The sequence below is a fragment of the Capricornis sumatraensis genome, chromosome 10, assembly GCF_032405125.1.
Source record: "Capricornis sumatraensis isolate serow.1 chromosome 10, serow.2, whole genome shotgun sequence".
Taxonomy (NCBI): Eukaryota; Metazoa; Chordata; class Mammalia; order Artiodactyla; family Bovidae; genus Capricornis; species Capricornis sumatraensis.
The window spans coordinates 73,045,948-73,062,691 of record NC_091078.1 but is presented as its reverse complement, the minus strand read 5'-3'; the positions used below and the strand labels follow the sequence as shown (position 1 = coordinate 73,062,691).

The following is a 16,744-nucleotide window of genomic DNA, read 5'->3' as shown; positions in this document are numbered from 1 at the left end:
TTGGTTTCCTCATTTGTAGAAAGGGCTCAATAATGGTATCTAGATAAGAAGATGGCTGTGTAGATGAACTGAGAAAAGATAAAGAGTTTACCTCAGAATCCAGCACCTAGAGAGTGAAGACAAGTTAACAGCATCAATATTGCATGATGATGAAAAGCTAATCTGATACTAGAATCATTTTACTCTCTCTTCTAGGAACTCCTGGATTCATGTACCTTTCTTCTCAGTAGAATGAGACCAGAGGAGAGCTCTGAACATACATAAGGCCACCTTCAAACACTGTCATTGGTCTTCCAGTGTCATACAGTTACCTACTGATGTGAAGAAGAATGCCAAGAGCATGATTCTAGGCGCTTACACACATCATTTTGTTTCCTAACTCTCAATAGGTAACACCAATAACCACCATTTTCTTAAGAGTGGAAACTTCCACCAAGAGCAGTCACTGAAGATTTGACAGCCCTGAGAAGATAATACCACTGGGGCTGGTTTGGATGGTCTAATATGTTTTCTGCACATTCCCCAGTTCTTTGACCTTTATTTGCATGTTCAGGCCCTCAGCCATGTCTGACTCTTTGCAAGCCCATGGATGGTAGCCTGCCAGGCTCCTCTGTCCACGAGATTCTCCAGGCAAGAATACTGGAGTGGGTCGTGCCCTCCTCCAGGGGATCTTCCTGACCCAAGGATCAAACTCATTTTTCCTGCATTGGCAGGTGGATTCTTTACCACTGAGCCACCAGGGAAGCTGAAGTTACACTAATACAACCAGTACAACTAGACTTAAAATCATAGCCACACACACACGCATTCTCACACCCTGGCACAAGCCCTACACATACTTTTTCCACTGAATTCTTCTGCCTCTAAATATACCTTAGGTTTTCATGTAAGAAAATGATTGAATTATTTTTTCATGTCTAATTTTCCTTACATCAATGATAACATTTAAAACTCTTTACTAAGTAAAAATCAATCTTTTTCTACTACAGGTATTCAAATACTTAGTGTATATTATAGCACAAGGATTGTTTAGAGGCAAGTCTCTAACCCTGATACCAAGGAGAAACTTAATGAGTTGATAAATTGATACCAATATTAAGAAGATATTTGTCAAAAAAGTGGGAGTAGCTGTATCAACCAAATAAAATCAGAAGAAACTAAATACCATAATTCAGTAAGAGACTTTTCTGCTTCTCTTGTCTCCCATCTCCCCAGAGCTGAAATACCTTTAATAGAGAGGGCATTGTCTCAAACTACTGTCATGAGATTATAAAAAGATAAAAGGTTAAAAGATAGAAAGACAAAAAGTAGACTGAAAAATATAAATATAAGAAATGATAGCATCAGAACAAGATGCCCTCTTATTTCCCCCTTAAAATGTTCTTTTTGACCATAACACAATTAATCACACATAGGCATTTGCTTTTTATAAATTTTATTAGAATAATAAAAAATAATACATACAGATAACCATAGGATACACACACAGGAATTTAAAGGTAAATGTCATACTTTTCAATATGAAACAAAGTACATATCTCATGGAGATATATTTCTAGAAACACCATGAAACAAGAGATTAATCATCTTGAAAATGAAAACTATAGGAACATATAGGAATTACTAAGTAAGAAAAAGGTACAATTCCATTACATGTTGCATAAAATACAGGTATTGGAGAAAGTGTTTCCCCACTTTTTGACCTAAAATAACAATGGTCATATGAAATCTACTTGTTCAGATTTTTTCAAGATATATACAGTATATACAAACCTTCCAGAGAAAAGTTATAAATGTTTTTCTTCTTTGTGTATAATGATGTTATCTTAAAAGGAATCTCTAAATGTAAAGTAATGCTTTATGGTGATATCAGAATTTTGCTAATATGTATTCTCTTTTGATATCTGTTGGTTTCAAATTCAGGTATCTTTGCAAAGAACAAGTTCCTGCAAACTATGAAATTGTTGGAAAGAGGTAAAAAATTGATTTTGCAATGTTTAACACTCAATCTGCTGCTTTTCTTGTATTTTCAACATAGTGCTATGAGGTCATGTCTTTGACAATCCTTTGAACACAACGCATTGAGAGATGGAGTCATACATATCAAAGTCAGCAGCACGGCCATGGTTCTATTACAGATTTAGCTCAGGAGCTAAAAATCCTGCCAGACTCACTCGGATAGACTGTTGGACTTCATTACAAAACCATCTCCACCATCCAAAAAAGAGTCTCGTAATGGAATCAAAAATTGGAAATGAAGGATCATGTGAATTTTGTATAATATATGGGTTATGATTCAGGTCATTTCTTATTTCCTCCACCAGGTTTTAATAAAACCTGAAAGCTTATTCATAGGTGTGAAGGAAACGATTCCTTTTAATTTTATTTCACTTTTTAAAACTTTTGAGAAAAGGATAGAATGTGATCATGTCAATATAATATCATGGAATGAAAGAGAAAGCATTACCTACAATGAAAACATTTTTTAAAGTGCAAACTTTCAAAATATGACAGGTTCTCATGACTTTAATATTATTAAATAAACTCACACTAATATTTTGTACAGGCTTAGTGCATTAGGGGTAACAAAGCACTTTCAGATTTCCTTCTTTATCTTTTAGTAAGTAATCCATGGGGCAGAGGCAAATAAGATGGGTATTGTTATCTCCACATTTTATGGATGAGTAATTGAGAAGTAGAGCGAGAAAAGTGATTTGTAAACAATCTCACAAACACTCACTGGTATACCTGAACAAAACAGCACACTTCCAAATTCTAGCGGAGCGTCTCTAACAACATTCTTTTGAATCACATGCACCCTTTTCCAAACAGGGTAATTTTTAAAATGTACTTTTTCATCCTTGAGTATTTCAAGTGAGCATTTCAAAATAATATTAATTATATCTTTCAAATAGTGCTATTACAATGGGAAGAAAGCATTTGGATTACACGAGTTTTTCTCTATTAATTAAAAAAAACGCACTACAGCCAATGTATGTGTCTGCATGTGTGTACACATGATAGCATGGGAGTCTTCATCCACAGGCAGTGCCTCAAATCATAGCTTAAGAATGTCTCTATCAAAAATTGGATGTATGTAATATGTAAATTGCTTTGGTTTATCAAGTAAATATTAAGGCATTTCAGATTCCCCTAAAGGGATTTACTGGTTTTTTCTATTATATTCATATTTTACCTATGTAGAAATTTAAAAATACAGTTGAAAAAAAACACATGCATCATCATTGTATTTCATGAAAGCACTTCTTTTGTAACCAATTCAGTTTCCAATAAATACTTAAAAAGTGACTATCAACACAAGGTGTTTACAATAAATAACATTATTACAGAGACATAACTTGACACAGGGTAGACAGTGGAGATGGCTGACGTACACCCTCTTGCATCCATATCTGTCAAAGACGATAAACAGCTCATTAATGAGAACCCCACCAATTTAAGCAACCAGGACAAAAGCAAAGTCTTTCCAATCATAAGCAAATCATATCAGGGACCTAATTTACTACCACAAGTTAACATTAGCTTTCATTTAATTTATCAATGTAGCCGATATTATTTGCCATGTGTATCTATAAACACCCTGACGTACTTAAGTTTTCTGAAATGATTCTGGGTTTTGTTTATCTAGTATTATTTAACTTTAATTGAAAGTGGAAAAGCAACTTAATCATTTTGAAAACAACTATACTCCATTACAGACAATTTTGAGCTTATTCAATGGTTTAATTAAAGCTTCATCAGAGAAGGGTTCTGAAAAATCTGTGTTTATTTCTCTTTTGTGCATTTCCGCATAAATTGTTATGTATAATATAAAACAACATCTTAAAAAAGCAATCAGTAACAAGCTCCATTTTCCTAGAGATGGCTTTGTCTGCATTCTAGACCGGCAACCTATGTGTGCTCAGCAAGACGGCAGACGTCAGAGGAAAAGGCTACTCTTGAGACGGCAGCCCTCAAATGATAAAATCACGTCTATTCCTGCAAACACACAGAACCTATTCCTGTTGACAGCTCTTCTGTGGCCATGCTGTGCACCAGATCTTAGTTGAGGGCACATGGGACCTTCAGTCTTTGTTGCAGCACATGGGTTCATTAGTTGTGGCATGCAGAATCTGCAGTTGCGGCATGCGAACTCTTAGCTGCGGCATGCTAACCCCCGGGAAGTCCCCATGCTGCATCTTTTAGCTGTAGCATGCAGAATCTTTTCCATTTCGGCATGTGGCATCTTTAGTTGCAGTATGCAGAATTTTTCAGTGGCATCATGCAGGGTCTTTTAGTTACGGCATGTGGTATTTTTAGTTGTGGCATGCAAACTCCCAGTTGCAGCATGCAAAACACCAAGGACATCCCCATGTGGGATTTTTAGTTGTGGCATGCAAACTCTTAGTTGTGGCATGTGGGATCTAGTTCCCTGACTAGGGATCGAACCCCAGGCCCCCGGCATTGGGAGTGTGGTGTCTTAGCCACTTGACTACCACAAAAGTACCTGGCCATATTGTAATTTTAACTCTGAACCTTGAGCTATCATAGGAATAGGACAGAATATCTTAATCTTAATTTTCAAACTTAATACTAACACTAATATTACCAATAATAAGCTTAAATTAATTTCTGGTTTTGCTCTACTGAAGTGCATATACTTTTAAAAATGTCTGTAGTCCTAAATGGTTTCTACAGATTTTTATATTGCAGAATTCAGTTCTGAAATAAACATTTCCCATTTTCTTCACATGGTTACTTGTTTGTTTTTGGTCTAGGTATTGCAGTTTTTATGCATTCGTGAAAAGATAAAATTCCTCCTAATTTTCACATCTCCCTTTCTCTATATTTGCTAAAGATGTCCCATTTTCTTTTCCAAGATTACAGATAAGGGTTTTAATTTTGAATGTCCAAGACTATAGATTAGGTAGAGTTCAGTGAAAGGAAATAAAGTAATTTAGGTTACTAAGGACCAGAGAATAAAGTATGAAGACAGGATGGCTTCTGCGGTACTTAAATGAGGCCCCGAAACTCCACACTTGAGATTTAAAGAAAAGATAAAATGCATTCTACCGCTGTCACTGATAAAATATGTATGAAAAGTCTGTTTCCCTCAACTCTGAAAGTGTAACTTTATATTGTAATAAAGTAGGCTTCATGTGGATTTTGAAAGGAAAAGTAAGTATGAACTTCCTTTGAAATCAGAAACCAAGAATTTGTTTAAAAAGTGTCTTTCAGTTTGGCCAAAAGTAGGTTATGACCTTAAAAATGTTAAAATTTCTGCTTGGTAAAGAATTGATAAGACATGTCTATAATTTCTAGGAGGCAAACAACTGGAATACTAAAGATCTTAAAATTGTTTTGTGGGTTCAAAATTGCCCTTGAGAAAAAGAATTCTATTTTTATGGAACTCCAAAGGCAAATTTATGCAAAGCTCAGAACACAAAAGTTAAACGAATAACATTTGCTAAACATTTCTCCGGAGAAGGCAATGACACCCCACTGCAGCACTCTTGCCTGGAAAATCCCATGGACGGAGGAGCCTGGTGGGCCGCAGTCCATGGGGTTGCTAAGAGTCGGACACCACTGAGCAACTTCACTTTCACTTTTCACTTCCATGCATTGGAGAAGGAAATGGCAACCTACTCCAGTGTTCTTGCCTGGAGAATCCCAGGGATGGGGGAGCCTCATGGGCTGCCGACTATGGGGTCGCACAGAGTCGGACACGACTGAAGCGACTTAGCAGCAGCAGTAGCAAACATTTCTCAAGGTTTTTTTTTTTTTTTTTTCCCTGTCTTTCAGCTCTTATCATTCTCCTTACTTAGCAGCACTCTTGAGGAATTCCTCCTTCCCTCACTTCTCATATTCTAAAACCTTCTCAGCATTCAGACGAAAGACATAGTAGGAAAGAAAAAAAAGGGATGGGGTGGGGTGCTCACAAATAGACTCTCTCTTGCAGGCTCATAACTGATGCTGGGAATTGAGAACTGACTTCGACCAACTTACTGGTTATTCTTGGAATCCTGATCTGTTCGCTACTGGTCCCATCCCCGCCGTCCGTTGTGGCCTTAACTTCAATAATGTAGTCTTCTTTAATGGGCAGCAAAAGTTCAGCTGAAGTTTTATTTGTGTTCAGCACTTGCACATTATTTTGACTGCTAGTCCTATAGAAAACCTAAAATGCATGAACAAACATATATATTTTTTTTACTGCCTGCTTTTATTTTTTCATCACAATTATTCCCCTGATGTTACTTCATTTTTATCAGTTGTTTTTCTATACCCATTACAGTATCTGCTGCATTCATAGATCATAGATCTTAGATGAGGGGTCAGCATATGGTAGAATCATCAAATCCTCAAAATCAATGAGGTGGGGAGACTGAACTTCTTCCATGAAACATTCAGCTGGTTTGGTATTTGTAAGGATTCAGAGAGTGGGCAAGGACCTACTGTATTGAGCCTGAACATGAGACCAAGGAACCAGAGCCAAAACTACGGATTCATTTTAAGTACTATATAGATGAGTATTAGAAACAGGAAACCACAAACGCTTTACCAACATTTGGCCTAAAATTCCCATATGAGCACAAGTATTTCACTTAAATTTATATTTAAGAAATCAGGCATTTTGGAAAAATATTCTTTTCACATATAGCTTGATATCTGTATGTCAAAAGTGGTTTATAAAGACCACACCATCAACATTTAGGAAAAAAAAAAAAACAACTGTCCAAATCTAGCTTCCTTTGTAAAGTACTACCAGAAGTGGGAAAAGAAAGCATTGCAAATTATACCACTTACTTTATATCCTGTTACTTCTGATTCATTCTCCATGGCTTTCACTTGTTCCCAATTAAGCAACACTTTTGTGTCTGTAGCATTCCAAACAACATTTCCTGGTGGCTGACTGGGAGCTTGAAATGCAGAATGAGAAAAGCAAAATAGATTTGAGCATGGAGTGATATTTTACATACAACACATAGATAAAGGAGGTGGCAGAAGTAAGGCAGAATCTCTTTGGTAACTCATAGTGCATAGGCAGAATCAGAAAAAATAACAGAATAGCTAAATTTCCTTTTACAAAGAAAGTCATTTCCAGAACACTGTGAGACAATTCATTTGAACATATTCATGATACACTTTAGGGCATTTCTTCCCTGGTGGCTCAGCAGTAAAAAATCCATCTGCAATGCAGGAGACATGGGTTTGATTCCTGGGTTGGGAAGATCCCCTGGAGAAGGAAATGGCAACCCACTCCTGGAGAACCCCATGGACAGAAGAGCCTGGTGGGCTATAGTCCATGGGGTCGCAAAAAGTCGGAGACAACTTAGCAACTAAACCACCATCACCACAGTGATCTCTTAGAAAACTGGTTGATACTGGAGATAAAGAAATTCTTTTATCCACCACTAGAGGGTTGCCTGTTGATGGGCCAGGAAAGGCAGGCACCGTGTCCTGTTTCATACATCTAGAAGCAGAGAGAAATTGCCAACTGAGCAGATTAAAGTTGTAGGAAATGAAGTGCAGATGATTTTTAAGCCAGCCATGTATGATGAGATGAGCAAAATGGGAGGCAATCAAACATAAAGATTACTTAGATTTATTCCCATGAAGTAATAGCTACACACATGAAAAATGGAAGCAAACAGCCTATATTTTAGTCTTCGTTTTCCAAGTTTAAATCAATTTTTTGAGAAAAATAAGGCAAAACACTAAAACGTTAATGAGAATTCCATTACATAATTAATGAAACTCTCTGAGGTTTAAAAACGTGGATTCTTAATTTAGTTTCCTCTCATGAACACTAGCGGAGAAGGCAATGGCGCCCCACTCCAGGACTCTTGCCTGGAAATCCCAGGGACAGAGGAGCCTGGTAGGCTGCAGTCCATGGGGTCGCTACGAGTCAGACACAACTGAGCGATATCACTTTCACTTTTCACTTTCATGCACTGGAGAAGAAAATGGCAACCCACTCCAGTGTTCTTGCCTGGAGAATCCCAGGGACCAGGGAGCCTGGTGGGCAGCTGTCTATGGGGTCGCACAGAGTCAGACACGACTGAAGCGACTTAGCAGCAGCAGCACGAACACTAGATGTAAGGGGAGGGTTGTTTGGTAGCATTTGTCAAGAGCAACATAGGGCATGGAAAACTCAGTATCTTAATCACAAAACAGCAAACATAATATTATCCATTTGGCAACAACATCATGATTGCCCAAACGGTGCTGAAATGCATTGTACTTGTAGATTTAGCCACAAAATTTAACTTGGTTAACTGAATTTGTTATGGGAAAATGATATAAAAGACTAGCTATGCTGAGACATTTCTAGATATCGGTGACTCATGCCATGAGGGAGAGGTGGCTGGACTTACATATGGGAAGAGTGCACACATACACTGAGGTGACTAATGATGCTAAACAAGATTATTCCCTGCAGATTCTTGGGCTTACTGTCTGTTCTTTTATACTATTCCACATTGTGTTTAAAATTTGTGATCTGGTATTCACAAGTTTAGGTCAGCTCAGAGCATTCAAGTTGCAAAGCTTATATAACAAAACATATATAATGGCAGTTGCCGAGAGTTCCTAATGACTATGTTCTGGGGGCTCCATCCAAATATTATGAATACACTGTTGTGAGAACAGTTACCAAAGTCTGTGATTCCCCATGGCCTAGCAGCACCAGAAAAGGACAGGCTCCATTTGACGCAGTTAAGATAATATACTTCAGCATGATGATTCCTGTCAAGAGATATGTGCTTGCAGATTATAGAAAACTTGAGTGATTTTGGTGGAATTTATTTTGGAGTGATTTATTCCAACACTAGTCTTGCAGAAGAAGTGACTTCATGTTTAGCATTCAGTCTTATTTTGTATGAGTCCCAGAATATCAACAGACGAGCTGAATGAGTGGATCCTAAACTCAATACTTTTTGAATGGACAAAAAGAAAAAAAACAACAACAACAAAAAAAACAAAATAGGAAATGGGAAAGGGTGGGGGGAATAAAAGCTTTGTGCTGGGTCTGATTACTCATTTTCCATATTGGTGTTTCTACCCATCAGATAGTCATGTTCCATTTCCATCATTTTTGCTGTTTTTTAAAAAATGAACTTGATTGAACAAAAAACACATAAACATTGACTTTCAGTTCAGTTTAGTTCAGTTGCTCAGTCGTTTCCCACTCTTTGCGACCCCATGGACTGCAGTACGCCAGACCTCCCTGTCCATCACCAACTCCTGGAGTTCACTCAAATTCATGCCCATTGAATCGGTATGCCATCCAACCATCTCATCCTCTGTTGTCCCTGTCTCGTCCTGCCCTTAATCTTTCCCAGCATCAGGGTCTTCTCCAATAACTCAGTTCTTTGCATCAGGTGGCCAAAGTATTAGAGTTTCCGCTTCAGCATCAGTCTTTCCAATGAATATTCAGGACTTATTTCCTTTAGGATGGACTGGTTTGATCTCCTTGCAGTCCAAGGGACTCTCAAGAGTCTTCTCCAACATCACAGTTCAAAAGCATCAATTCTTCAGTGCTCAGCTTTCTTTATAGTCCAACTCTCACATCCATACATGACTAATAGAAAAATCATAGCCTTGACTAGACAGACCTTGTTGGCACAGTAATGTCTGTGCTTTTTAATATGCCATCTAGGTTGGTCACAACTTTTCTTCCAAGGAGTAAATGTCTTTTAATTTCACGGCTGGTCACCATCTGCAGTGATTTTGGAGCCCAGAAAAATAAAGTCTGACACTGTCTCCACTGTTTCCCCATCTATTTCCCATGAAGTCATGGGACTGGATGACATGATCTTAGTTTTTTGAATGTTGAGCTTTAAGCCGACTTTTTCACTCTCCTCTTTCACTTTCATCAAGAGGCTCTTTAGTTCCTCTTCACTTTCTGCCATAAGGGTGGTGTCATCTGCATATCTGAGGTTATTGATACTTCTCCCGGCAATCTTGATTCCAGCTTGTGCTTCATCCAGCCCAGCGATTCTCATGATGTACTCTGCATATAAATTAAATAAGCAGGGTGACAATATACAGCCTTGACATAATCCTTTCCCAATTTTGAACCAGTCTGTTGTTCCATGTCCAGTTCTAACTGTTGCTTCCTGATCTGCATACAGATTTCTCAAGAGGCAGGTCAGGTGCTCTGGTATTCCCATCTCATTCAGAATTTTCCACAGTTTGTGGTGATCCACACAGTTTAGCCTTTTCCTAAACACTAATAGTCACATAATCATGAGCTTGTTATGCTACTTATATTCCTATGGTATTCTATTTAATAAATGAAGCATTATTAAATTTTAAAAAAATATTTATAAGCTATTTTCAAATCATCTTATCACTACTGGTAAGAATAACATCTGGAAAATCCTTGATCAGACAAACTTTCTCTTCACATTTAAAATTCTATTACTGTTAGCAACTAACGTTTATTAAAACCTAAAATATGTTTGGAATGGTAGAATATACTTTTTTATAATTTACTCTGTTCTCATTATACTGAATTATAATAATGCCCATTTTCTATACATGGGTAACTTGGACCCAGAGAGTTTATAAAAACAGATTCTACATTCATGTTGATAGCAGCATCATCCCCAGTAGACAAAAGGTTCAGCAACCTAAGTGTCCATCAATAGATGAATCAGTAATCAAAATGAGGCTTATCCATATAGTGGAATACTATTTAGAACTAAATAGGAAGGAAATCCTGACACATGTTAGAATATGGATGAGCTTTGAGGAAATTATGAAATAAACCAGGCACAAAAAGACAAATTCTGTATGTGAATCCACATACACAAGGTAGCTGGAGTATTTAATCCATTAAGGCGTAATGTAGAATTACAGTTGCCAGGGTGAAGGAGAGAATAGGAGATGTTTAATAGGTACAGATTTTCTCTTTCATAAGGTGAAAAGAATTCTGGAGATCAGCTACACAACAAACAAGCCTAACACCAGGGAACTATACATTTAGAAACAAGTAAGATGGAAATTTTATGTCATGTGTATTTTTATCACAAAAACTAAAAGCAAAGAACTTGCTAAGATGCACAACTGATAAGAGATATCATGTGGGTTCAAACAAGCTCTCGTTAATTCCAAAGTCTATGCTTCCCCTATTACATTGTGCTAACTATCTGTGACTTCCACTCTTGAAAGAGTTGACAAACGATTTGCCCATATGTCCATAGTCTATTCACTATGCCAGTATCTTGTCAAAGGTAGATGTCAACTTAAGATTTTATATGTAACTGACTGCCATTTTAAGGCAAGAAGTACAACACAAGGATTAAGAAAAAAACTTTTGTAGTGTTATTAGAAAATAAGTTTGATCTATTCCCCACGTGTCCCTAAGGAATGGTTCATGCAATGATAAAGTAAGATAATGAATTGGGTAAAGAATCAGGAAAAAAAATTTCAGTTACAATTTACCACGGTGTCAGCAGGACAACATATGGCTGGACACTGTTCTCAAATATGACATAACAGGATTTAGAATGAATTTTCTAGCTCCATAATTTTGATAGTCTTCCAAGACACTACTCAATAAATGCTATAAATTTCACAAAGACCAAACTGGGACATTAATGCTGACCGTCAGCTTGAGAGCTTGAATATAGCTGATCATATTGAGGCTAAGAAGAAAAGAAACAGAAAGAAAAAATAAGAAAAAAAAAACACAGAGAAACAATTGGTGTGTTAATTAAATACTTAGATGATTTGTTAACATAGTTCTAAGTGTTAAGGGAAAAAGCAGATAAGGAGGTGCCAACATCTCAAGTGGATTTTGAAAGATGATATGAGTTTCACATGTAGGGGTTGGGCTGGGCGTGGCAGGGGGGATCCGAGGCAAAGGAATGACACAGGCCAGGGTGCAGAGGCCGAGAACTAACACGGTGCCATGGGGAGCTCAGTCCTGACAGTACAGGTAAGGAGGAGGGGAAGGATCAGAGCAAAGGCAGTTGGAGAGGCAGGTAGGAACCATATTCTAAAGGGTCTAGAAGGTCAAAGGAACTAGGAAAGGAATATTGTTTTGCAGGCAATTGGCAGAAGACTGAAGGAGGATCAGATCTGTGGAGCCAATAGGTGTGTGCTTTCATAGGTCTTCCGCGGGGCAGAGGGGGCGAGAAGGAGGAAAACCTTGGTGGAAGCTCCGTCGGGAACACACTGTAGCACTCTGTGTAAAAGGCAATAAAGATCCAAAGGCAAGTGATGGGAGTGGAGCTGGAGGGATGGGGCAGAACTGGAATCTGTGAACAGGTCAGAAGGAAGGCAAGGCAGACCGGATGAATGACACAGGTCTTGCAGAAAAGGTTTCTATCTGGAAATCCCTTTCAGTCATTACATACTCAATAAGCACTTGCTTTGTGTCAGAGATTCCCCTAAGTACAGTGAGCACAGAGGTAAAGATATTGCCTGACTTCGAACCACGGACCATGTTAGTGGTTCCCAGAGATCAGTACTTGTACCACTAAGATGATTTACGTGGATAACATTTTAATTGCAAATATTTGCCTATATTCACATTAGGGAAAAATTAAAAAACCTACTACATCCAACTCTTAGTTGGGTGCAATTATTCATAAAGATGATTCTTTTTGATGAGGCTGAAATTGGCACATCAGTGGTAATCTACTTTAAATACATCACATAGATTAAACTATGATCTAAATAATGACACAGAACAAAGGGCATTATACAAACAAATAACTCAGATGTTTTCAGTTGCACACAGATGTCTGGTAAACACCCCAAAACACACAGTCATAATTCAAATTAACTCTGACCTAAGGATATATTAACTACAAATAATTCATCTCAAATTGAGCAATCAAGAACAGAATATCACTCTACTAATAACAATCATTAATGCTCTGATTGGCTCATTGCAAAACTTATTTTCATGGACACATTTCTGGCAAATGATTATGTTTCTTTTTGCTATTTACTGTAGTTTTAACTGTTAAACTTTTCTCTGTTTAAATAATTGATTTGCTTTCATTTTTATAAAAAAAAATTTAGGACTACCACCTTGTAATGCAGAGAATATTAATCATGTTCTGTTAATAACAATGATACAAAGCCTTTTAAAATAAAGATATTTGAGTATTAAATATATTAGGGAAATAATAATCAGGTTGTTTGAGTATGTAACTAAAATCTTGCAAGAATCATTCAATGACTGGAGATTGTAAAACATTAAGCAAATTATGAACAAAGTTTGATTATTGTATGATCCAAACTTCCCTTTAGTATCTTATCCTTACTTTCGACTTCCACCCTTAGTCATCTTTAGTTACCTTGTATTAGGGGATTCTCTGATGGTTCAGTGGTAAAGAATCCGCCTATAATGCAGGAGACATTGGTTTGATCCCTGAGTCCAATCCCTGGGTCAGGAAATTCCCCTGCAGTAAGGCATGGCAACCTACTCCAGTATTCTTGCCTGGAGAATCCCATGGCCAGAGGAGTCTGGCAGGCTACAGTCTAGAGGGTGGCAAAGAGTTGGGCAAGACTGAAGTGACTGAGCAGGCATGCACCTTGTATTAAGCCTTAACTGCTCTTCTTTTCTAGCTTACTAAGGTCAAACTTCAAATATTAACCCTTGCCTTCCACAAACTATTAAAACTATTTACCTTTAAGTGAAAGTGTTAGTCACTCAGTCATGTCCAACTCCTTGGGACCCAATGGACTGTAGCCTGCCAGGCTCCTCTGTTCATGGAATTCTCCCGGCAATAATACTGGAGTGGGTTGCCATGACTCCTCCAGGGGATCTTCCTGACCCAGGTATCGAAATTGGATCTCCTGCTTTGCAGGCAGATTCTTTACCACTGAGCCACCTGGGAAGTCCTAAGACTATGCCCTCTCTGAGACATGAGCTCAGAACCTTCAGATTATGAGATTGTTGTGCTGCCACTTTGTTAAGAACTTACCTTTGTGCACCAACAAACAGCAAGCCTGAAACATCACAGACAAGATCTACCTAATACACTTCAGACTTACTAGATGCCCTGTGGCCATTCACAAGTCACCTGTACTGAGTTTACTCCCTTGACCTGATAGAAGCCACAGTGTCTCAACTGCAAAAGAAGGAAAAAGGCTGGCAGAGCTATTGCTGAATTTAAAAACACAAGACAGTGAAATATCTGAAACTATAAAGCTTCAAATCAGACACTGCAACCTCAAAGTTTCCGAAAGCCAGACCGAGCTAACTAATATTTTTTGTCTAATCCAAATACTGTATTTAAATTTTGGGTAGGTGCCAAGATTTAAATTTGGGAAGTTTCATTTAAGTTCTAGACTTCTGGTTTCTTTTGCAAAACCAGACGATGAGAAACACTGGCCCTACAGTGATGGATAGAAAGGATGGGATGAAGGAAGAAGAGATTGCCCCACTCACCCACCACTGCTTATTGAAACCTGCCTGTCCATTGAAGGCATTTGAGGTTATCATTCTTATTTCTAAATCAAGAGTCATTTGGGGTAATTTTTATATGTCTTGGGGATATTTAATTGACATATTTATATAAGCAATCCATCTGGATGGAATAAATTAACTTGTTGTATCTATAAACGTGTGAGGTTGAAGATGCTGAAGGACAGGATATGAAGGACAAAGGCACAGGCAGTATAGGCGGATGAAAGAGCAACTCAAGGATCCCTAGGTGTCTCTTGATACCTGCAATTTATTCTTAGCTCCTCCAGAAACATTTTTAATGATCCTTATTATTGGCTGGTAGGATTGATTATCAGTGTCTAAAAATGTTTTTGGGTAGACTGTATTATTATTTAAAGTCTCTGCAAATGCTATTCCTCACCCTCTGTGAGAAGATCAAGCTCCCCTGCCTCTCTCTCACTGACCAGCAGCTTGGCTACAGTACTTGTGGTTCCCTGCGCTTAGGAAGATATACGTCCCCTTCTCACTGGCATCTCACAGACACTAGGCTTTGTCATATGGCTTTCTTCAGGCAGGGGAAGGAAAGTAAATGTGAAATGACCCCTTTAGGAGGCACTGAAGAGCATGGCCCAGCATTTTCCCTCTGCTGAGAGACCAGCACGACTTGGAGAGCGGCTGCTCCTCCAGTCTGGGTCCTGCAATGAAGATGGAATAGACTGGATCTGAGCTACACCCATGATGGATATGCAGTGTGAATGGGAAAGAAATTCTTATAAGTTTAAAGCGTCTGAGCTGTGGGGATTTTCGATGCTTCAGCTATGCTAGCCCAGTCTGACACAGCTATGAAGCAGCAGCCTAAGCAGCTCTGGCTTCCCTGGTGGCTCAGAAGGTAAACCGTCTGCCCGCAATGTGGGAGACCTGGGTTCAATCCCCTGGTTGGCAAGATCCCCCAGAGAAGCAAATGGCAACCCACTTCAGTACTCTTGTCTGGAAAATGCCGATTTTGCATGCTCCAGGAGGAGCCTGGTAGGCTACAGTCCAAGGGATCATAAAGAGTATTACACGACTGAGCAATTTTTCTTCATTTTTGGGGCTTCCTTGATTTTTTTTTTTTATTTTTTGGGCTCAGTAAGTAAAGAAACCACCTGCCGTGCAGGAGACCCTGGTTCAATTTCTGGATCGGGATGATATGCTAGAGAACGGATAGGCTACCCACTCCAGTATTCTTGGACTTCCCTTGTGGCTCAACTGGTAAAGAATCTGCCTGCAATGTGGGAGAGCTGGGTTCGATCCCTGGGTTGGGAAGATCCCCTGGAGAAGGGAAAGGCTACCCAGTCCAGTATTCTGGCCTGGAGAATTCTATGGACTATACAGTCCATGGGGCTATGATTATATGGGTTATAACTCTTATGATTATACAGTGGAAATGATAAATAGATTCAAGGGATTAGATCTGACAGACAAGAGTGCCTGAAGAACTATGGAAGGAGGTTCGTGACACTGTACAGGAGGTAGTGATCAAGACCATCCCTAAGAAAAAGAAATGCAAAAAAGCAAAATGGTTGTCTGAGGAAGCCTTACATAGCTGAGAAAAGAAGAGAAGTGAAAGGCAACGGAGAAAAGGAAAGATATACCCACTTGAATGCAGAGTTCCAAAGAATAGCAAGGAGAGATAAGAAAGCCTTCCTCAGTGATCAATGCAAAGAAATAGAGGGAAACAATAGAATGGAAAGACTAGAGATCTCTTCAAGAAAATTAGAGATACCAAGGGAACATTTCATGGAAAGATGGGCACAATAAAGGACAGAAGTGGTATGGACCTAACCGAAGGAAAAGATACTAAGAAGAGGTGGCAAGAATACACAGAAGAACTGTATAAAAAAGATCTTCATGACCCAGATAATCATGATGGTGTGATCACTCACCTGGAGCCAGACATCCTAATGAGAAGTCAAGTGGGCCTTAGGAAGCATCACCATGAACAAAGCTAGTGGATGTGATGGAATCTGTTGAGCTATTTCAAATCTTAAAAGATGATGCTGTCAAAGTGCTTCATGCAATATGCCAGTAAATCTGGAAAATTCAGCAGTGGCCACAGGACTGGAGAAGGTCAGTTTTCATTCCAATCCCAAAGAAAGGCAATGCCAAAGAATGCTCAAACTACAATGGCGCTCACTAGCACACTAGCAGGTAAAGTCAAAATTCTCTAAGCCAGGCTTCAGCAGTATATGAACCGTGAACTTCCTGATGTTCAAGCTAGGTTTAGAAAAGGCAGAGGAACCAGAGGTCAAATTGCCAACATCCGTTGCATCACAGAAAAAGCAAGAGCGTTTC

The 16,744-nt window shown here is 38.6% G+C and overlaps 1 protein-coding gene across 1 annotated transcript in view; it reads right to left on the bottom strand.

Annotated features, from left to right (window-relative positions):
* Positions 1-3,312: 3,312 nt before the first annotated feature.
* Positions 3,313-16,744, bottom strand: part of CNTN3 (contactin 3) — a 258,496-nt gene continuing 245,064 nt past the window's right edge. The window contains exons 19-21 of the mRNA XM_068983112.1: positions 6,805-6,917; positions 6,007-6,175; positions 3,313-3,413 (exon numbers count right to left, since the gene is read on the bottom strand). Of these exons, the coding sequence (XP_068839213.1) occupies positions 3,313-3,413; positions 6,007-6,175; positions 6,805-6,917 (383 nt within the window). The remainder of the gene's footprint in view (positions 3,414-6,006; positions 6,176-6,804; positions 6,918-16,744) is intronic.